The 24,384-nt window shown below is 29.6% G+C and overlaps 3 protein-coding genes across 7 annotated transcripts; 2 read left to right on the forward strand and 1 right to left on the reverse strand.

The window, feature by feature from the left end:
• On the forward strand, positions 1–1,633 carry LOC25501894 (zeatin O-glucosyltransferase). Its single transcript, XM_013591329.3, has one exon. The coding sequence runs from the start codon at positions 69–71 to the stop codon at positions 1,539–1,541; it is 1,473 nt and encodes a 490-aa protein (XP_013446783.2). The 5' UTR covers positions 1–68; the 3' UTR covers positions 1,542–1,633.
• A 13,013-nt stretch (positions 1,634–14,646) lies between these two features.
• LOC25501895 (probable xyloglucan endotransglucosylase/hydrolase protein 30) lies at positions 14,647–17,264 on the forward strand. Its single transcript, XM_024772526.2, has 4 exons — positions 14,647–14,904; positions 15,002–15,108; positions 16,002–16,207; positions 16,688–17,264. The coding sequence occupies exons 1-4, from the start codon at positions 14,712–14,714 to the stop codon at positions 17,187–17,189; spliced, it is 1,008 nt and encodes a 335-aa protein (XP_024628294.1). The 5' UTR covers positions 14,647–14,711; the 3' UTR covers positions 17,190–17,264.
• A 639-nt stretch (positions 17,265–17,903) lies between these two features.
• LOC25501896 (uncharacterized) lies at positions 17,904–20,836 on the reverse strand. 5 transcript variants are annotated; one of them, XM_039829362.1, is made up of 5 exons: positions 20,648–20,836; positions 20,421–20,567; positions 19,596–19,667; positions 18,867–19,268; positions 17,904–18,219 (listed from the first exon to the last, which is right to left on the reverse strand). In XM_039829362.1, exons 2-5 carry the CDS (start codon positions 20,555–20,557, stop codon positions 18,081–18,083), a joined length of 750 nt encoding a protein of 249 aa, XP_039685296.1. In that variant the 5' UTR covers positions 20,558–20,567; positions 20,648–20,836; the 3' UTR covers positions 17,904–18,080. The 5 variants fall into 5 exon arrangements, with proteins under 5 accessions (XP_039685296.1, XP_024627653.1, XP_013446785.1 ...); XM_024771885.2 differs by having other exon boundaries at positions 18,898–19,268; positions 19,536–19,667; XM_013591331.3 differs by having other exon boundaries at positions 19,536–19,667.
• Between the last annotated feature and the right edge of the window lie 3,548 nt (positions 20,837–24,384).

A 24,384-nucleotide genomic window follows, 5' to 3' on the forward strand; every position in this document is an offset into this window, starting at 1 on the left:
GTCATATAGACACATAGTTTTCTACTTGCCTTGCTTTTGCTTCACAAAATTATATATAAGCAATATCAATGGCTTCTAGCTACCAAAGTACAACAATGGCTTCAAACTACAATACCCACAAAAAAGTCCTTAGCAAGGGCACCAAAGTCATCCACCAAAGCCAAGTGGTGGTGGTGGTTGTGCCTTTCCCAGCACAAGGTCATCTCAACCAACTTCTCCACCTCTCTCGTCTTATTTCATTATACAACATACCAATCCATTTTGTCGGCACAACACAACACAATCGTCAAGCTATAGTTCGTGTCCAAGGTTGGGACCCAAAATCATTTTCAAAAAACTTTAACATTCACAACTTCAAAGTTCCAACTTTTGTTTCACCTCCTCCAAACCCAAATGCAAAATCAAAATTTCCATCTCATCTTTTTCCTTCCTTTCAAGCTTCTTCCAATCTTCGTGAACATGTAGCTACACTTTTGCAATCACTTTCATCCGTAGCTAAAAGGGTTGTTGTCATTTATGACTCCCTTATGGCTTCTTGTATACAAGATGCTATTCATATAAAAAATTGTGAAAGTTACACTTTTCACAGTGTATCTGCTTTTACCATGTTTTTGTTCTTTTGGGGTGTAATGGGAAAACCACTAGTGAAAAATTCCACCAATATTATCCCAGAAGTTCCTTCTCTAGAAGGATGTTTCACTACACAATTCATAAATTTCATAACTTCACAATATGAGTTTCATAAATTCAGCAATGGAACAATCTATAATACATCAAGGGTAATTGAAAAGCCTTATATAGAGCTAATAGAAGGCATGATTAGTCACAAGACTCATTGGGCTTTAGGCCCATTTAACCCTTTATGTGTTGAGAAAAGAAACAATAATAAAGCTAGGCATTTTAGCTTGGAGTGGCTTGATAAGCAAAAGGATAATTCAGTAATTTATATATCTTTTGGGACCACAACAGCCTTAAAAGAGGAACAAATTATAGAGCTTGCAAATGGGTTGGAACAAAGTAAGCAAAAATTTATTTGGGTATTAAGAGATGCTGATAGGAGCGATGTTTTCAATGAGGATGGTGTTAGAAGAATGATTGAGTTACCAAAGGGGTTTGAAGAGAGGGTTGAAATTGAAGGTGTTGGGTTAATTGTGAGAGATTGGGCCCCACAATTGGAAATTTTAAGTCATTCTTCTATAGGTGGTTTTATGAGTCATTGTGGATGGAATTCTTGTATGGAGAGTATTACTATGGGGGTGCCAATAGCAGCATGGCCTATGCACTCTGACCAACCTAGGAACAGAGTTTTAGTTACGGAAGTGCTTAAGATTGGTTTGGTTGTGAAGGATTGGAGTCAAAGGGATGAGTTGGTGATGGCTTCTATTGTGGAGAATGTTGTGAGGAGGTTGATGGCTACAAAAGAAGGTGATGAAATGAGGCAAAATGCAATGAACTTGAAAAATGAAATTCTCAAGTCAATGGATGAAGGTGGTGTTTCACGTATGGAACTGGATTCTTTCATTGCCCATGTGACTAGATAGAAAATTTGACCAAACAGTTTCGCCCAAAAGCTCAATTATGCATGTTGATATAGTGATAAATATAATAAACATGGTTTTAATGAACTGCTTAAGATTGTCTTACATTTGCTTTTTTCTTCCTTTCTCACGTCAAATTTACACATTTTCTCCCTTTTCATATATGTTTTCCCTTTCGAAATTCTTTGCCGCGACAGTGACATCCAAACTGTTTCATCCGAATTCAACCACCTTTGCATAAGCAACGTTGTATTCTTTTGATTAGAGATGACAATTGAATTCATTTATCTATCGTTGATCTCACTACAAATTCATCAAAATTTATCATTTACAAAATAATATTGTTAATAGATCGTATTCTATCCATCCATTTAATAATTTGGATAGTTCAATTCCACCCAACAACTTTTTTAAATCCAAACCATCTCTCTCTCTCAATATAATGGATGTCTTTTATTTATTAATTACTACTTTAAAATAAAAAAATTCACGAAATTGTCGTCCGGCCACCATTGCTTGTCGTCGACCATTGTGCTCCGGTGTTAGAGACAGAGCTAAAAGGGGAACTATGGGAAGCCATGGTTCCACAACACTTTGATTTTTTTTTTCTTTGACAAATCCCCTTGATATTATTCTTGTAGAATAAATATATTATACTCTCTTAAAGATGTAATAAAATAAATGTTCAATTACACTTTTATCCTTCACATATCATCAAACTCGCTAAAATAGTCACCCTTTTTTTCAAATTAAATTTTTCAATTTCATAATTATTATAATTTTTGTCTCAACCTATGTTTTTTGGCCTCGATGTTGAATCACAAGACAAAGTATCATTTTTCAGACCAAAATTCATTTTCTTTGACATCATAAATCATATCATTTTTAGGGGCAAAATGACATGTTAATATCAAAAGCTCAATTTAAAAAAATAGAGAGAGAGAATATTTTCATTAGTTTAATCAAATACGAGGACAAAGAATGTAAAAAATAAAGGATAAAAAGTGTAATTAAATCTAAAATAAAAACTCTATTGAAGACCAAAAGGAAAAAAGAAAGAGAACAAGTGGTATGAAAAAACTTAACTATCTTATTACATTTCTTAAGATCATAATTAAATAAACTTTTCTTGATGTTACATAATTGATTTTATTTGTAGATATAATTGCCCTTGATTTGGTCATAGAACTATGTCTATTTTTAGTAATATCTTCATCTTGTCCTTCCCTCAAAAAATAAAAATAAATCTTCATCTTGTCTTGACTCTTGAGATCCCCCTCCCCCCGCTACCGCTGGTGGTCATCGTGGTCCTCAATGTTGCATGCTTTGTTAAAAACATGTGGTCCTACGTGTTAGTATTAAATTAGAAGTTTAATACTAAACCATATGAACATCACGTGACCCATGACATGTTTCACGAGGCACATTCTTTCTTTGTTTGACAATTCTGGAAGAAGGAATACTAAGGCCACGGTCTACGACAACTCTCTAGTCCAAGTTTTGAAATGAAAGATTTGAAAGCCAAATGAAATGAAAAAAACCAATTTATTGTTACAAATAATATGTATTGTTGTGTTGTATATAAGCCAAATGATTTGGATTTATGTTTGTCGCTATGTAAGAATTATGACTGACACTACCCCGCTGAAACTATATATTGTTTTTTTTTGTTGAAGAATTGCACTTTATAATTATTATTATTACTTGCATCATTTTCAATTTAATATTTTTTCGTCATGTATTTATATTCGGGTGAATACATTAATATTTGATGACGATGTTTTAGTAAAAACAAAATTCCTACTCATATATATATATATATATATATATATAGCAACGATGTTTTTTTTCGCAATTTTTTTATCAAGAACTCCTCGTGAACTGTTGTGGAACCAATCACATCTCATGCTGGCCGGATAAAACGAGATAGTGGTGTAATGGAATTTCAATTGTATAGCGGTAAAATCCTTTCGGGATGTTCTCGCTATATTGTTTCTGCTTAAACATTTTCCATATATAGAATTGTGATTTGTGGGCGTATCGTAATTACAGTAATATGAGAAAATTAATTGAAAATTCAATATAAATACCTTTTTAACTATCTTTCAAAACAAAACAAAAAGGTACCTTTTTAAAACCCTTAACGGATTAGCTAGAGGAGTTTTTTTATGGGACAGAGAAAACAATAGAAGTGATATATATATATATATATATATATATATATATATATATATATATATATATAAAAGTAATTATAGAATTGTGATATTATGGGCGTGTGGTAATTATAATAATTTGAGAGAATTAATTGAAAATTCAATATAAGTTCCTTTTTTAACTTTCTTTAAAAAAAAAAAGTACCTTTTTAATTTATTTGCTAGAGGAGTTTTTTCTTTCAGAATTAAAAAAACTTAAGGAGTTTTTTCTTTCGGAATTAAAAAAACTTAAGGAGTTTTTAATGATTTTATATCATTTAAAATTTATCATAATTGAAAATTATACTATTTATTAAAATTGTCATCTTAATAAAATTTAACATTTTCAAAAAAAAATTACTTATAATAAGGAAAATGATAGTATGTTAACAAATATAAAACTATGTATTGAAAACTGTGTCAATTTTTTTTTAATTTTTTTTTTTTAATAAATATTTATTATTTGTGGATTCATATACCCTAATATGACCCTACTTATAATAGTGATTATTGAATTTTTTTTCCCATAAAATACAAAAATAATAGTAACTGGTATAGTGAAGTTTTTACGATTGTGCTTAATTGTGTCGTTCAATTTTTGATTTGATCTCATAAAATATGGGATATTATCATTTAAATCCACAATTTCTAGGATTGTATGTTATGTGTTGGTCATGAGTTGTTTTTTTCCCCTACTTTCTAGTTAAGATTAACAATTTTTATGGTTTAATGTCGTAAAGGAAAGGACATGACTTGCAATCTTTGGAGTTAATTGAAGGAATTGCATTTGTAACTTCACTCCTCTTTAGAGAATATGTATCATTTAAGTGTAATGATAACGAACTAACCCAATTACAACTGTTCCAAAACTGACGTGGTAGGAGCATGAATTAAAAGACCAGTATTTAATCACTTGATTTCCTTTTATATATCTTAATTTTGTATATAAATATAATAGGCCAAAGTGAGTAGTAGAAGAAAACAAAGAAGAGAGAGTTCTGTGTAGAAGAAACAAGTTACTAAATTATTATCATGGATCGTTTCACACAACCTTATTTTTTATTCTCATTTTTTTCTTCATTTCTTCTCTTTAGTTTTAGCTTTGCTGCTTTCGATTTAGCCACTATACCATTTCATGATGGGTTTACTTATCTATGGGGAAAGGAAAACGTTATTCCATCGCTTGATGGAAACACCGTAAAACTGATTATTCATGAACACTCTGGTAAGTTAAATTAAATTAATTATAAACATGCAAAAACATTATTTCTCTCTTTTTTATGAGGGTTATACTGATGTTTTCTTTTTCTTTCTATGAATAGGTTCTGGATTCAAATCCATTGATATGTACACCAGTGCATTTTTTAGTGCGAAAATAAAACTACCATCTAATTATTTTGCTACTGCTGGTGTTTGTGTCACCTTTTATGTAAGTTGTACACAAATGAATGTTTGTGTCGCCATTTTTTTTACCAACATATAACATACAATCCTAGAAATTGTGGATTTAAATGATAATATCCCATTTTTTAATGAGATCAAATAAAAAATTGAACGACACAATTAAGCACAATCGTAAAAACTTCACTACACCAGTTACTATTATTTTTGTATTTTATGGTAAAAAAATTCAATAATCACTATCATAAGTCGGGTCATATTAGGGTATATGAATCCACAAATAATAAATATTTATTAAAAAAATAATAATTTAAATTTAAAAAATAAATTGACACAGTTTTCAATACATAGTTTTATATTTGTTAACATACTGTCATTTCCCTTATTATAAGTAATTTTTTTTTGAAAATTTTAAATTTTATTAAGATGACACTTTTAATAAATAGTATAATTTTCAATTATGATAAATTTTAAATGATAGAAAATCATTAAAAACTCCAAGTTTTTTTAATTCTGAAAGAAAAAACTCCTCTAGCTAATAAGTTAAAAAGGTACTTTTTTTTAAAGAAAGTTAAAAATGTACTTATATTAAATTTTAAATTAATTCTCTCAAATTACTATAATTACCACACACCCATAATATCACAATTCTATAATTACTTTTATATATATATATATATATATATATATATATATATATATATATATATATGTTGTTTCCTCTGTCCCATAAAAAAACTCCTCTAGCTAATCCGTCAAGGGGTTTAAAAAGGTACCTTTTTGTTTTGTTTTGAAAGATAGTTAAAAAGGTATTTATATTGAATTTTCAATTAATTTTCTCAAATTACTATAATTACCACACGCCTACAAATCACAATTCTATATATGGAAAATGTTTAAGCAGAAACAATATAGTGAGAACATCCTAAAAGCATTTTACCACTATACAATTGAAATTCCATTACACCACTATCTCGTTTTATCCAGCCAGCATGAGATGTGATTGGTTTCACAACAGTTCACGAGGAGTTCTTGATAAAAAATTTGCGAGAAAAAGCATAGTTGCTATATATATATATATATATATATATATATATATATATATATATATATACACACACACGTGTATGAGGATGAATTTTGTTTTTACTCAAACGTCGTCATCAAATATTAATGTATTCACCCGAATATAAATACATGACGAAAAAATATTAAATTGGAAATGATGCAAGTAATAATAATAAGGCTTAAATATGATTTTCGTCCATGTAATTTAGACCAGTTTTGATTTTCGTCCCTGTAAAAAAAAAAAAATTGAAAAACATCCGTGTAAAATTTTTTTGACAAAATTACACTTTTAGTCCCTTAACTTTATTTCAGGTAACAGTTTAGTCCTTTATCTTTATTTAATTTCAATTTTGTCCTTTTGATCCATTTACATACGAATTTTTAAGCTTAAAATTAATGATTTTATTTTCTTATGGTCTTTCAGTCTTCAAATTTATGTTCCTTGTCTATGTTTGCATAAGAATATTTAATTTGAAGCTTGAAAATGGACAAAAAGGACCAAATTGAAATGAAAAAAAAGACAAAGGACCAAATTGTTACCTGAAATTAAATTAAGGGACTAAAATTGTAATTTTGCCAAAAAAATTTGTTTGAAAAAGGTCCCTGGCCCCACTTCCGATCTGATTTGGCATTTTTTTGCCACGTGGCAGTTGCTGACTATGCAACTTTTGCCACATGGCAATGACGTGGAATGCCACATAATTTAAAAAAAAAAATCAAAATTCTGAAAATTCTTTTTTTAAATTAAAAAAATTTAAAAATCATAAAAAAATTCCAAAAAATAAATTTCAGAATTTAAAAAATCTGAAAAAATAAATATATTGGAATTTTTTTTCAGTTTTTTTAATTTTAAAAAATAATTTTTAAATTTTTAATGACATGGACTGCCACGTGGCAAAGGTTGCACAGTCAGCAACTGCCGCGTGGCCAAAACCATACCATGTCAGTTTTAATTTTTTTTACATGAACGAAAATCAAAACTGACCCAAATTACAGGGACGAAAATTATATTTAAACCTAATAATAATTATAAAGTGCAATTCTTCAACAAAAAAAAAACAATATATAGTTTCAGTGGGGTAGTGTCAGTGGTAATTCTTACATAGTGACAAACATAAATCCAAATCATTTGGCATATATACAACACAACAATACATATTATTTGTAATAATAAATAATACCAATAAATTGGTTTTTTCATTTCATTTGAATGTGTGTCTAAACCAATTATAATTGTTGTTGTGACTTACCAAAAAAAATTGTTGTTGTGACCATACAAGCATTGCTTGTTTTAGGGATGGATGTATGTTGATGCGTGTGGGGTGTGCCTATACAAAAAGTTTAGAACTTCTTTTAGTAATATAATATATCAATAGTTGACATTTGGATTAGATGGTTCACACTTACCACAAATCATTTCTCTCTTTTTCCACACCTATCATCATATATTTTAAATCATTTTTTGATGATATGAATATGATCAAGAATTAGATGCAAAATCGAGTGTGAGATGGCTGGTTAAATGATCGTTTAGTTATTTATATAGAGAATGATATTTTTATTGATATTGAAAATTAGAAAATTATTCAAATTTTCCATGGTACGGAAAATCATAGAGAACAATTATTAATGCTACAAATTTTTATATATTGTACCCCACCATAGATCCGTCACTGGATAGTTTATATCTACAAACATTGGTATCTCATAGTCATAACCACCCTCGTTGTGGAGATATCCATAATGATACATTGATACCTATTGATAAGAGAGTCTCATCTCTCATCGTGGGTTTCACATGATTTAATATTAAAATATTAAAAGTGTGATGATATGAAGTTATTGATAGATGATATGAAGTTATCACTGAGTCTCGTTTATAAGAGAATCTCATCTCTCTTTGCTAGGTTGAAATGATTGAATGCCTATTATATACTATTATTATAATAAAAATAAAAATAAAAATGAGTGATGTGTCAGCGTGAGATTCATTTAAAAACCAAAAATTGAAATTCTCCTATTTAGATGCTCGTTGTGTTGGTTCCACAGTGATATTGATCTAAATGCACGATTAGCAAACTCCACAAAGCATAGCTTCTCTTCCACGGTGACTTTTTTACCTTGATTTTCCAGTTTACCAAACAAATGTGCGGGCGTGGGTTGTCAATAGTCTATAACGATAGCCAACAATTAATCTTAAATTACATGAGTTGCATCACTTGCAATGTCGTGGCTTTAACTTCCGATGCTCATGTGAAAGCTTCTTTGATGACAATTATCCTTGTAAACACTTTAGATCCTTGAGAGCTACGTACGTTGACCCTTGAGAACCTTCAGAGCTTAACTCGCCTAAACTTTTTATTAACAAAAAAAAAACCTATAATTTTTTTATAACGAATTTTACCTTATTTTGTTGTGATTACGGTATCAATTAGTGAAGTAAATGCTAAATATTTCCATACAATTGGGAAAATAATATTCTTAGGTAATGCTGACAAATGTTCTTAAATAATTTTTTTTTAGCAAAGACAAAACTAATTCATTTAATTAATAATTAACACGTACAAATAAGAGGGAACATCGTAAAAATATAGGGGTTAGGGTATGACAAGGAAGCTTTAGCTATGCTATGAACTATCTTATTTGTTTGTCGCCTGACTTAACTCATAGTATAGTCATTGTGAGATGACAATAGATCCTTACATCTAGAAATTGTATCTCTAAACACATTTTGAAGGGTAGACCCGGAGAGTTAATGGTTTCATCAACGAGCTCACAATCTAACTAAAAAATAACACATTTCATGCCTTGATTAATAGCAAAATTTATAGCCTTAAGCAAACTTAGGGTTTCGTCTTATGAAGAAGTAGATTTGTAGAAAGAATGCTTCGATAAACAATTCAACATCGTCCTTCAAGAGTCTTTGAAACAGATGCCAAAACTCGTAATGGAATTGTTAGTAAAGAGCGCACAATCCACATTACATTTCACCTTGGAAGGAGGGGGTTTAACCCACGAGTCTTCCAAATGAGTTCCATGACCCGGATGTCCTGCTCTTTGCATATAGTGACATTCATGGAGAGAATTATGAGCGCGTTGGACAATAGATGAGGGAGGAGTGTCGGTGTCATCTTATAACTTTGTATTTTCAACGTTTCCACAAGTCCCTTAAAGTATCTTTAAGGAACTTAAAGAGAAACTTTATATTAGAAATATTATTCTTTTTTTTAGATTTTAAAGAGTTAGTTACACATATTCCAAGACATTCATATTATACTCAATTCTTTACCAAATGTCTTTAAGACACTTGTAAACTATTACCAATTATAAAAAAAATACATTTTTTTTATACAATTGTAAAATAATATTATAAATATTGTTATATAATGAATGAAAGATCTTTTCAATTTTCAGTACAATATTAATTATCTTCTACCAATTGCACTATATATTGTTTTTATTTGTTGAAGAATTGCACTTTATAATTATTATTATTACTTGCATCATTTCCAATTTAATATTTTTTCGTCATGTATTTATATTCGGGTGAATACATTAATATTTGATGACGACGTTTTAGTAAAAACAAAATTCATCCTCATATTCATATATATATATATATATATAGCAACGATGCTTTTTATCGCAAATTTTTTATCAAGAACTCCTCACGAACTGTTGTGGAACCAATCACATCTCATGCTGGCCGGATAAAACGAGATAATGGTGTGATGTGATTTGTGGGCGTGTGGTAATTATAGTAATTTGAGAAAATTAATTGAAAATTCAATATGAATACCTTTTTAACTATCTTTGAAAACAAAACAAAAAGGTACCTTTTTAAACCTTTAACGGATTAGTTAGAGGAGTTTTTTTTATGGGACACAGGAAACAATAGAAGTGATATATATATATATATATATATATATATATATATATATATATATATATATATATATATAATAGACCCATTATATTTTGTGAAGGTCTATTTTAGCAAGATGCACCTTTTCCTTTGGACACAAAATATCCATATTTTTGCTTTTTGTAAAAGAAAAAACTAAGGGACAAAATTGTAATACATTTAAATTATTTTTTTATTTATTTTAAATTTTATACTTTTTGAGGTTTCCCTAGGCTAGCTGTCTTTATCATTTATTTTTGAATTGTTCTCCCCTCTCTCCCTTCAAGTTTCTCACGCCATATTTTTGTTATTTTTCTGGGTTCTTCAATTCATATGTAGTAGTTGTATCATAAAATAAATCTTAATTCTCCATTAGAATGACAATAGCAGGTGGGTTTCAAGTAGGTTGATTGATTCAAAAAGAATGAGTTTGAACGAGGAAAAAGAATTGGAAACTTTTACAACATACTACTAGTATGATACTAGCAATTATTGTTATCGGATGTCTCTCTCTTTTTTCTTTCAGGTCACTTGAGTTTTCTTTTTATTTTCCTCCATTTTTGTCAATTAAATTGCAGAATTTGCGTTAAAACTTCCAAATTTTTAAAATCAAAACTGGTTTAAAAGCTCAGTCAAAAATTCATTGATTTGTTACTGAAATTAGCACACTGGATTGGGAATTTAATTTTTCATTTTTATAGACCAGTTTATACAATTTAAAAAATTTGTTCACTTCATTGGCGGTTTGTGAGAAGCTTGAATACACCAATACTATTAGCAATCGAAAACATGAAAAAGTGAACACAATAGTACAATTAGAGAAGAGAATGTTTGGAACAATTAGGATGAAGGGAACTGGGTTAAGCTTTTTTAAGATAATAAACAACAAAAACATAGCAAAAATAATGGAGAGAAAGATGAAGACGGCAACAATCAACGGAGAGAGAAAATGATACACAATTAATAAGAGTTTGATATTACCTTTCCACCCTCATATTTAAGTTTCACTTTGTTTAAAGCAATGGGTATTTTGTGTCCAAAGGAAAAGGTGTATCTTGCTAAAATACACCTTCACAAAATAGAGGGTCTATTGTAGCAAACCCCATATATATATATATATATATATATATAGGGGATATTTTGACTCCAAGAGTAAGTATAATAACGTACTTTAAATCTTGACCTTTAATTACAATTTTGATTAATGGTTTAGATTAATTGCTATGGTAGGCTTTAATTCCATTTTCTATTATAGTCAACACTTATCACTACAAAATAACAAAACAATAAATGTCATTTAATTCATTGATTTTTTTTCTTGTTCTTCTCCCATTGTTTGTTTTTTGTTTTCACGTTAAAAGAGTTTTTGAGGATCAATTTGTAAAATAAGCATTTTAATTTGTCGTTACAATCCTTCTTTTTCTACATGTATGTTTTTCCTATGTGTACAATTTTTTTACAATCATGAGCTCTTTATCAAATAACATCATCATCTATGTATGTCCTTGACAACAAAAACTAATTAAAATGGAGATGATTATTTTAATTTGTCGTTATTTATATAAGAAAATACACCAATTTATTTATTTTTTATGCAATTATTGTAAATGAATTGGATATAAAAAAAAAATCAGGGTTACTTCCTCTATCATTTTTTTTCGTGACAGATTAATACAAAAACTTGTGTTTACAAAAAATATAAGAAAAGATCAGGATTATATTGAAGAAAGCAAATAAAATATGTCGTATAAAAAATAGTAAAGGGAGAAGAATAAATAAACAATTCTTTAAATTTTACTATTGTTTCCTTAAAAAAAAAAAAAAACGGGAGAAGAAAAAAAAATTTTGGTCAAATAAAAAACTTTGATGTTTATTTTACCATTAACTCTCACAAATTCTTTTAACGTGAAAACAAAAAAAAAATCAATGGGAGAGAGAAAAAAAATCAATCAATTGAATAACATTTATTGTTTTGTTATTTTGTGGTGATAAGTGTCGATTACAATAGAAAATGAAATTAAAACCTACCATATAAATTAATCTAAGCCATTAATCAATATTATAATTAAAGGTCAATATTTGAAGTAAGTTATTACACTTACTCTTTGAGTCAAAATATTCCCCTTCATATATATATATATATATATATATATATATATATATATATATATAGAGTCAGGATCCGTTGACACCTGGTGTCAACGGATTCGTTGACACCAAAACTTAAGCGTTCATTAATCTTAATCCAAAGGCCAAAATGTATTCAATAAAATCATAATATGGACATTCAAATATTTTTCTTTCCTAAAAATCCTCTTGTTTTCTAAAAGAGTAACATGTTCTTCTCAATGGGATGTCCTCAATTACAGGAATATCAATTACTTTAACGCAACAATACTCACTAAGGATAAATCTTGATTTGTCACAGCAACATTCAATTTAGTTTAAAGGGTTTTCCGTTTTCCTAATTCATAAATTAAATTTATATATCCTTTGATTTTGCAATCATATGCAATTATTTTAATGATTTACTAAGCAATTTTGCCAATTAAAAAGTATTTCTCCGTTTGCAATTTGGCTAGGGAGGTGGTGAATTCTTATGATTCTATAATCTTAATAAAATCAATAATCATGACCATAAATTAGAATAAGATGAATCAAGAGACTTTCTGAAAGAAAGAAAAGAATTAAGGGATTTTAAACTAAAACTCGTGATTTTTCATCACTGAAAAGGGAAAGAAAACATGAAAAGATATTAGGTTAATTAAGAAAGAGGTGAATGAATTGTAGAAAGAGATGAAGGAAAAGATGCAGACATTAATAGGAATAATAATGTACAGGTTTCAAATCTCATATAGAGCAAAAACAGTGTGCGGTTGAGAGTAAGGATATACAGGAAATAGAAACATTAAAATTAATATCAGCCTTTGATTAAATATAATGTACCGTTGAGATTTGGTGTCAACGAACCCGTTGACACCAAATCTCATCCATTAAATTGATTTAATCTAAAGGCTATTAATTATTCACTTAAAATGTACGGTGATGTCAAATTTATTTTCCACAGCTTAGTACCTCTTTTTTTTTCCTCATTCTTTCTCTCTTGCCATACACAATTAAAATGGTTTCTTCTCCTGCATCTCAAGTTCTACACGGCCATCTCCTTAATTGGTTACTTCCTCAATTTAAATCAAAGGGGTTTCTATATCCATCATAAATCATGGATTCACTGTATTCTATAATAATCTCATTTTTATCTGCGATCAATTTCTTAAGTTTTAGAAAATGGGTTTTAACAAAAGGGGATATGTTTATATAAAGTTTGTGATTCATATGGTAGAATTAACCAATGAGGAATCAAGGTGAAGAAAGCATACCGATGATTGGATTTGGAGGAGAAAACCAAATTTTGATTTTCTTTCAAACTTTTTTAAATTGGGATTGGATTGAAAAAAAAAAGTATGGAATGGAACCGGATTTCCTGAGAAAGTATGGAATGGAACAGAATTTGCTAAGTAATACTCACATGAGTTAATTTTAAAAACTATTATTAGCAATTGATTAGAAAAGATGGACGGTTGAGATTTGGTGTCAACGGTTTCATTGACACCTGGTGTGAACGAATCCTATCTCATATATATATATATATATAAGTAATTATAGAATTGTGATATTATGGGCGTGTGGTAATTATAGTAATTTGAGAGAATTAATTGAAAATTCAATATAAGTACCTTTTTTAACTTTCTTTAAAAAAAAGTACCTTTTTAACTTATTAGCTAGAGGAGTTTTTTCTTTCAGAATTAAAAAAACTTGAGGAGTTTTTAATGATTTTCTATCATTTAAAATTTATCATAATTGAAAATTATACTATTTACTAAAATTGTCATCTTAATAAAATTTAACATTTAAAAAAAATAAATACTTATAATAAGGGAAATGATAGTATGTTAACAAATATAAAACTATGTATTGAAAACTGTGTCAATTTATTTTTTAAATTTAAATTATTTTTTTTTTAATAAATAATTATTATTTGTGGATTCATATACCCTAATATGACCCTACTTATGATAGTGATTATTGAATTTTTTTACCATAAAATACAAAAATAATAGTAACTAGTATAGTGAAGTTTTTACGATTGAGCTTTATTGTGTCATTCAACTTTTGATTTGATCTCATTAAAATATGGGATATTATCATTTAAATCCACAATTTCTAGGATTGTATGTTATGTGTTGGTCATGAGTTGTTTTTTTCCCCTACTTTCTAGTTAAGATTAACAATTTTTATGGTTTAATGTCGTAAAGGAAAGGACATGACTTGCAATCTTTGGAGTTAATTGAAGGAATTGCATTTGTAACTTCACTCCTCTTTAGAGAATATGTATCATTTAAGTGTAATGATAACGAACTAACCCAATTACAACTGTTCCAAAACTGACGTGGTAGGAGCATGAATTAAAAGACCAGTATTTAATCACTTGATTTCCTTTTATATATCTTAATTTTGTATATAAATATAATAGGCCAAAGTGAGTAGTAGAAGAAAACAAAGAAGAGAGAGTTCTGTGTAGAAGAAACAAGTTACTAAATTATTATCATGGATCGTTTCACACAACCTTATTTTTTATTCTCATTTTTTTCTTCATTTCTTCTCTTTAGTTTTAGCTTTGCTGCTTTCGATTTAGCCACTATACCATTTCATGATGGGTTTACTTATCTATGGGGAAAGGAAAACGTTATTCCATCGCTTGATGGAAACACCGTAAAACTGATTATTCATGAACACTCTGGTAAGTTAAATTAAATTAATTATAAACATGCAAAAACATTATTTCTCTCTTTTTTATGAGGGTTATACTGATGTTTTCTTTTTCTTTCTATGAATAGGTTCTGGATTCAAATCCATTGATATGTACACCAGTGGATTTTTTAGTGCGGAAATAAAACTACCATCCAATTATTTTGCTACTGCTGGTGTTTGTGTCACCTTTTATGTAAGTTGTCACCTTTTGATTTGATCTCATTCAATTTTTGATTTGATCTCATTAAAAAATGGAATATTATCATTTAAATCCACAATTCCTGCCGGTGTTTAAATGGAATATTATCAATCAAATATTTAATTAAAGATTTTTTTTAATCACACCCCAAATATTTTCAATCATTACCTTTTGTCTTTCTCTCATCTCCTATTCCTCTTCCTCTCGTTTTGAATACAAAATACAAATTTTTCTATCCAATTTTTCACATTTCACTTTCTTTCAGTCATCTACTACATAAAGATTTCGATGCATAGAGATAAACGTAAATTCAATTTACCTTGATTTTTATTTATTTTAAAAAGTAAACAATTTAGTTTGCAGATTTATTCATCCAATAATTGAACAACACCGTATTTTTTTTTTCTTTGATAAACCAACACCACAAATTGAAATGATAAGAAATGGAATAATTTAACAACACCGTTTGGGATTGTAAAGGGCATCACCTGGCTGAATTGATTCCAGTCAAATTTTCCCAATTTTTTTTTTTTTAGCGTTGCTCGAAAATGGAATGTAATACACGTACAATTTTGCCAAAATAGATTAACCTACCTTAGTTCATTTCACATGTACATAGGCACGAATTGATCTCACGTGTTTATAAGTGAATTAAGTTCACCTACAACCTTCAAAAATATGAATACACGCATCGATATTTTAGGTGTAACATGATAATTTAAAGGTGTAACTTGAAAAACTCTTAATTAAAATATATTGAAATATTAATTGGCGTGAACTCCAATTTATATATATTAAAATTTTCAAAAAGAAATTGATAGTTCCATTAATACTCTAAACATTAACTTTTTTTGGGGGAGTTTTTGTTTTTGTCATTGTTGTTACAGACCACAAGCATTGATGTCTTCGATAGAAGAAGGCATGACGAACTTGATTTTGAATTCCTGGGTAATAAAGCTGGAAAACCATGGCAGTTCCAAACAAACTTGTTTGGAAATGGAACTAGTGGTCGTGAGGAGCGTTACGATCTCTGGTTCGACCCAACCAAAGAATATCATAGATATAGCATTCTCTGGACAGAAATAAATATTATGTAAGTGTTGTCTCTCTTTATTTTTGTATACACAAGTGTGTCTCTATTACTACATTCATTCATACATTACAATTAAATATATATTTCATTTGTCGACCATAATTAAGTCCAACTGAAAATTATAATCCACACAATTCATGTTAGTTAGGATCATATGTTTGTCCAAGTGAAATTAAAATTGGAGTACTTTTTTACAAAAGGAAAAGATACCTTCTTTTTTTCGAAACAAAAGAAGAGAAATATGAATAGTGGTGACTAGATAATGAAAATAAATCAGTTCATACACCATAAAGAAAATTGTGAAGTGTATATTTGAATATATAAACATATATATAGCTGACAAAAAAATTATATTATTTCTTGTCAAAAAAAAATATATTATTTCATTGGTCAAAAAAAAAAAAGAATTATATTATTTCACAGACTTACCATATATAAATTTGTTTAGTAATAGTGTATTTGTTTGATGAATTATTGTAGATTTTTTGTTGATGAAATTCCAATTAGAGAAGTGTTACGGAATAAGCAAATGGAAAATAATTACCCATCCAAGCCGATGTACTTGTATGCTACTATATGGGATGCATCAAAATGGGCCATACACGAAGGAAATCGCAAAGTGGACTATAGTTACGGTCCTTTTATAGCTACATACAAGAATTTAATTCTCAAGGGTTGCATTTTTGATCCTATTGAAGTTCCGGATGACGAATTTTGCTCAGAAAATCTTAAAGCTCAAGATTACGCCATCATGAACCCCTTGCGCCGCCTCAAAATGCAAAACTTCCGCCAACGTTTCATGTCCTACTCATATTGTTATCATACATATAGGTACCCTGTCCCACCACCAGAGTGTGTTATTGTTTCAAAAGAGAAACAAATGTTTAATGAGAATGGAATGTTAAAAGTGGGTCGGAGTCGTCGCCGACATTCTAAGCGGAGAGGTCGAGCTTCAACTACAATGGGTCACATGATGTTTTGATTAGATAAGTAGATTAATGTCAATTTTTTTTAGCTTTTTGTAAATATAAATTATTTGCTATGAGTTAATAAAAGAAGTGGTTAATGGTTATTAGTTCTTACACAAAATGTGTTTTTGGTGTTATGCTTATGTTTCGTGGTGTGTTGTTTAAATTATGTGGAATTTAAAAGAAAAAACACAATAATGTCTTAGGTTTTAGGTTAATGTGTCTCATTACTTTTAAGCAAAAGTCAATGGTTAAATAATATGTATCCCCCTATATTATAAGTTCACTTGCCCGAAAGAAAAGTCACACGTTTTCAGAAAGAAAAGAAAAAATTAGTGAAAAACGAGAAAGAAAGGAAATGCGCTAATATCATACAAATTGCAAATTAAGATCGCACCTAGGCTCACCTCATTAATCTAAAACTACCAATTTCATAATAAAACGAACAACACCATTAACGTTTAAAGAACTTGAGTGTTTCAAAACAAACAACTACACAAAAAACAAATTCAAGCTGTCATTGAAATGAAAAGAAAAAACTATAATAATGGAATTAACAGCCCAAGCATTACCCTATTAATTGCTCTAAACACAAATCCTCTAGTGATCAGATCATCACCCATCCAACTAAATAATTTTCTTATTTTCTGTCATCTATAACATCATAAACTGAGGCATGTATGTATTGCTAAGCCATTGCCTTCAGTTTCTTGCTATGTTCACTTTGACCAAAATCAAACTCCAGTTTGTGATCACTGATCCCATTTGCAGTGCAATTTATCATGACCACAACTTCTACAGCTTCCTTTCACATTATTGGATCCTACAGACTATTCTATCATTACAATTCTAAGCTTCTTTTCCCTCTCAGCCCGGAGTGGAAATATAGAATTGATATCAACCGTTCAGGGTAGAGCAGGAAGTTCAACCTTGTCAAAGGAAAAGAAACTGACCCTTCCTTCTGTGACCAGGCAGATTTTCAGCGGAATTCCCTCACATTGTTTCTCAAGGGTTTCAATTTCTGCTCTAGAAGGCAGATGACCCCTAAAAGATTATACATGCATAAACCAAATTAATAGATTTTCCAAAACCAGTTAGAGTAGGAAAAAAAATGAAGGAAACTTGGAGTTAAGGACAAATTTGCATGGCTGTTCATTTATAAGAACCAAAGATAATAGTTTGGGGTTTTCAGTACAATCTTTTAAATGAGTAACCATAATGTATGCTTAAATAGTCGTAATAGAAAAATTATACTCCCCACCTTAAATTCTGTCTAAGAAAAGTTATCTTTAGAGATCGAATTGCAATTTCTTAATCTAGAAAGATATTTCGGGCCATAACCTTAAATTCCTATCAGAGAAAATACAACTACAAAAGTCTTCTAAAATATTAATTTACAATGCAAAATAACATAGCCGCATTCCCTCCCAAACGACACAGCTGCAAATTCACAAAGATTTAACCACCTACGCCTTGCAACATCCACACAACACAATAAACAACATGTCCCTACCAGCGTGTATAGGTTACTGTTTGTGGGTGGAGGGCAAGAATGTAAGTCATGGTATCATTGAATTCCTATGAGACATGTTCTCAGTTACTACATAGATTTTTTGTGAATGGTATAAAGATCGCTTTACAGTTGATTTCTGAAGTATTCATACTGATATGATTAGAGGTGTAGTAATTACCTAGACAAGTACAGCAGAAAATTTGGATCACCTGGAGAAGATTTTCTGAACCTGCTGTCTGGAAGATAAATATCAAAATCTGGCTTCAATTCGTTAATCTTCAACTCACCAAATAACTTACTTATGGAATGCTCGACTTTGGAACCCATGTCTACTATTTGTTTGCTTTCTTCTGTGCCTTCAAGAGCCACTTGTTTTTGAGAACTTCTAATACTCTTCAAACTCCAAGCAAAATTATGCCGCCCAATTATGTAGCCGAGAGACTTGAGGTGCCTGTAGGCCTCAAACAGCTCCCAACAACATCCGGTCATCCTGCTAGAAACCTTTTCGTACATTTCTATTATAGATATACTTCTATTTTCACTGTCTACGAGATGTAAGGCTCCTAGTTCCATAAAATACCTGCAAAGTTAAAAATTTCACAAACACAAGCTGTCAAAATCCTACCCAAAAAAATACATCACTGAATCCTATTTGGCTGATTTATCGTCTAACATGTAATTAAATCTCATTACATACTTTTTCTTCTCACAATATTTGTTTTTATCTAACTAAATAATATATTATTTATAGAAAACTATGGCCTTAAGGATTGTGAGACTCTTCCCTCCTTCTAAAATCTAAATGTCAGAAAATAAGATAAATAAAAAACGATGGCATATCACCTACAAAGTCTCCTCGAATGAAGTATAAATCTTGCCACTACGAACTATTCCAGTAGATACCCACATTTTTCCATTCTTCTCAATAACCTCTGCCATTCCCATCTCTTCATTCCATCTGGCTTTGGATTTGATGTTCCTGGAGAATGAAATGTAAAAAACTTCATTTTCAAATCAACACTAAAGCAGGGGAAGCGGGGATATTTTCAGTAGTAAGTAACTATTTACGGTTCATTCATTCACTTCAAAATATTTTCTCACTAGTAAGCCATCATATAGGCTGACTTATTTGAATTTATCTATTGACGTACGTAGTTGTGAGATGGTTAGGGAGAGTTTATGGAAACAACTTATGACATGTCCATAACTATTTTCAGCTTATTTCCATACACATTTCGGAATAGCTTATGAAAATTGCCTGACATTATTTTATCATTTGTTGTGGAAATAGATTATACATATATGAGTCTGTTTGGCAAAACACATTTTTGAGCTTATAGCTTATACGCTCGTATGACCAAAAAAGACCCGTCTGGTAACAATCATTTACTCATGAGCTTATAGCGGTTTTTGATATGCTAATCCAAGTAGCTTATAGCTTATCATTTCCGTCTCAATTTTACTCTTGTAGTCTTAATTGAAAACAATTAAATATTCAATAATTATGTTTTTTGTATGGCATTTTCATATTTAAAAGCTAGTTCAACAGCTAATTGTATCAAACACTACAAATTCAATCAGCTAGCTTATTCGCTATCAAGTATAAGCTAGCTTAGTACTCATCCACCCGAAGTTAGTTTATCAGCTATTTTTTACCAAACAAATATGATACAGTGTAATGTTATAAGCGCTTAATTAATTAAGTTGTTTATCGAGAAAAAAAATGGTTGACCTGAATTGCGATTTGGGCAAAGAATGAGATGTGAAGTGAAGGTCCTCTTCTTCATCACTTGCATTTGGAAGATTGACGTCGTCATCATCATTACTGGTATCTTCATTTGAAGAATATCCCCACTTGTTTCCTTCCATTAATCAAAAGCTGCAACCAAAATTGATAGAGATGTTACCAAATAAGCGGATGGTTTGTTGTTTAATTTTGAAAAGGTGAGAAATGTGAACCTGATATTCAAGAACAGGGTAACTTTGAAAGGGTTCTATCGCCTCGCCGCCGTAGTTTGGACAATTTTTTGTTTACATTTAGGTTAATTAATCCTTTACCCCTGTAATATCACTTTTGGTTTTTTCCCTCTGATTTTTTTTTTTTCTTTCAGATTTCGTGTAATTTTTTTTTTTGTTTTAGAATACCTCTTTGGGTTAGTTAATTGTACATTTCCGCTGATGTCGTATGCTAATGATGTGGCGGGCTGCATGTGTAATTTTTTTATTCAGTACACGTGGCATTTGTGATTTTTTTTTAAAAAATCTTAAAAAAATTTAGAAATATTAATAAAAATGAAAAATAATGAAAATAATTATGAAAAAACAAAATAAAAATACCGCAAAAGTTAAAAAAAAACTGAAAAAAATTAAAAAACGTGAAAAAAATCTGGAAAAGTGAATAAAAATTAAAAAAAGTTTAGAAAAATTCTGAAAAAGATTAATATGTATCGAAAATTTAGAAAAAATTAAAAAAAAATCTGAAAAAGATTTTTTTTATAATTTTTTTCGAGAATTTCGATATATATTCATCTTTTTCAGATTTTTTTTCATTATTTCTAGATTTTTTTTATTTTTGTATTTTTAAGCATTTTTTTATTTAAAAGAAAAACAAATGCCACGTGTACTAAATAAAAATATTTACACAATTAGCACGCACGTCATCAGAAAAAGATGACTCGGCGTGCACATCAGCAAAAATGCATAGTGAGCTCGCCCAGGGGTATCTCTCTTAATAATATAAGAAGAGAAGATGTTGTGGAAATCCTATTAATGCCCCAGCCTGGTTAATTGACAAATCACCAAAGTAAAGGTAAAATCTGTCTTTAACTTACTTTATTCAACTAAATTACCACAATTAACTAAGATGATGTCATGTAACTACAAATAACTAATAGTTTAGTTCATTTGCTCTTCATAAAATCATTTTCATTTGATGCCACCTAAATAAATCCGATTTTGGTTGACACGGAAAACGAAAAAGTTTTGTACAAAAAAGATATAATCTAATGTCAGATCTACAATCAATTGGAGGCAAATTTTCAATTTCAAATTTCAAATACTCTTATATTATCATTCACTACTCTTTCATAATTTAATACTCTCTCATTTTCTCTCTTTCAAAAAAAAAAATCTCTCTCTCATTCTCTCAACTGTCTCTCCTCTCTCATTTTCCTTTTCCTTTTCCTCTTCTCTCTTTGACAACAAGAAGAACACGGCAGGTATAAGAATTCATTTTCCTAATATCATTAATTATTTCATTTGTTGTTGACCTTCATATCATGTATATTTAACAAAAACAGTCCTAACACAATTTTACAATTATATCAACAACAAAAAAGCAAATATACAAAATATATTCATTAGTTATACAAAAAAAGCAAATAAGAGATAGAGGGATGAGCAGCTGATTCTGAGAGTGAGAGAATTGAGAATATGGTTTAGTATCAGTTTGGTTTTATTTTTTATGCATAACAATTTGGGCTTTGTAAATAAAAATAAAAAACTATGTTTTTAGTTAAACCACAACAAGTAAAGTAATAGCATAAAGTGAAATTATTTTTAGAAAGAAATGAATATTATTTGAGTCATATTACAAGAAAATCTAAGTGAAATTTTTGTTAAATCATAACAAGTAATAACAGAAAGTGAATATTGAAAGTGAAAAAAAAAAAAAATCTTTTGATTTGCAAATAAAATTTTTATTCATCTGTAAAAAAAAAAAAAAAAAACTGTTCTATCAAAGATTCATTGATAAAACAGACTTTTTTTTATCAGTAGCATCGGAACTAAAAAAAATTACATCTCTAGAAATTAGAATGAAATCAACACAATTCAAAAGTATATCATCACTTTTATTATTACAATGTGAAAGGGATTCTAAATAGTTGGCCGACAATAAAGTACATATTTTCATTGTCAAACACATTTACAAGATACTAGAACAATTTCATAAAAAATAAATAAATTAAAAGGTTGAGTGAATTTGAGAGGTGCATCATTTGAAGTCTCACGCTTCTCTAGAACTTCATTCTCTTCAATTTCAGATTCAAATTTGGGGTGAAAGTGCTCTATAAAAAGTTGAGTGAATGTGTCCATAGCTAACAATCATTTTTCTTTGCCCTGTCTCCGCATGTGTTCTCTTCTTTAGCAAACTTCCATGAAGGTAATTTCCACTGACTGATTGCATATATTTTTTCTTTTTTTGGTATGCCAAACTTGTCCACAAGTCCCTGAATAATGGTGCAAGAAGATTTGAAACAACATTGCAATATAATTAAGCATTCCCAATCAAAGTTAGAGAAGTCCCTTTGAACCATGGAAAGAGGAATAAGACAGGTTATGTATTTGACTATTCAAGTAGGACAAGAAGTGGAATTCAACAAAAACTAGCAAAAGCATGCATTGACAGCATACTAACCATAAGTATGAGAGAGTTATTGGTTTATTGCAGTTGAATTATATACTTCCAAATAGAATTATAACCAAATGATTGAACATCATCAAATTTAATGAAATCACATGCTAGCATATACTATATGGAACTGTGACTCTGAATGAAAATAAAAAGGGAAAGCAAACTCATAAATATGGACCGCGTAAATAATCTTAAAATGACAAGAAAAAGGAATGGACGAAGTATTTTTAATTTAACTGTTGACCATGATGACCTTCATATTTCATTCAGAGTTGTAAGAAAAAAATCATTTGATTTTCTGCTTTATGCTCTTTAGGAGAACTACACTGAGGTACCTCCTAGTACTGCATCTGTATGCAGCAATGTTCATGAAGACTTTTAGAGGCCAACTGAATATTTAATTCAAATATCAACTCCTGATTTGTCCCGAGATGATACTGTTGTGCCACAAGTTTCCGAGAAATCAACTCTGGTTTAAATGGTAGGATAGAATTTTTAAGTTTCAAGCATTGAGCAATGATACTTTAGTTTTGATTTAAGAAAAGCCTGTTAATGTTGTTAAACATCCTTTGCCCATATATACTACCATATACTATAAGGATGTTTAAGCACTCACAATCCTGTTATGCCGAATAAAAAATTCAATGAATTGACCATATTTAGAAAAGCAAGTTAATCGAATGATAAGGATATGCAAATATAATTTATTTTTTGAACTTGATAAATCCACAAACATGTTTAAATATGAACAACATTGCCAAACAAAAATCTTTGTAGACTGCAAAATGCGTAATTGAGTTTTTCAAAAAATAAAAAACTGCAGAACTAAAGAAACCAAGTAATTGAAGATGTGGTTAATTCACCTGTTTATAATGTCTCAGACCAAAACTTCCATAATCTTCTTCAAAGACGGTTCTCAGGTCGTAACGGCGGTTATTTATTGAGAGTCGCGTTCGCTTCGTTCACACGAACAAAAGAACGTAGGATATTAGAGATATTTGATACCTTCAATTGAAAAAAGAGAAAGAACTGATTGAGTTTTGTTGTATTGAGGGAGAGAAGCAATCTTGTTACAGAGTTGGAAGTTGATGCAACGTGATGAAAATGCTGCACGAATTGTAACAACCGAATTAATTTTGTTCTTTTTTTTTTTAATAATTTAAATAACACATTTTAAAAGGAATTGATGTGGCACAATACCACTGGATGACTGTGTAAAACAGTGCACCACAATTAAACTCTTATAACAAAAGAGACAAGTTTTCGTTAATATAAATTTCAA

The sequence above is a fragment of the Medicago truncatula genome, chromosome 8 (genome assembly GCF_003473485.1).
Source record: "Medicago truncatula cultivar Jemalong A17 chromosome 8, MtrunA17r5.0-ANR, whole genome shotgun sequence".
Classification (NCBI taxonomy): domain Eukaryota; kingdom Viridiplantae; phylum Streptophyta; class Magnoliopsida; order Fabales; family Fabaceae; genus Medicago; species Medicago truncatula.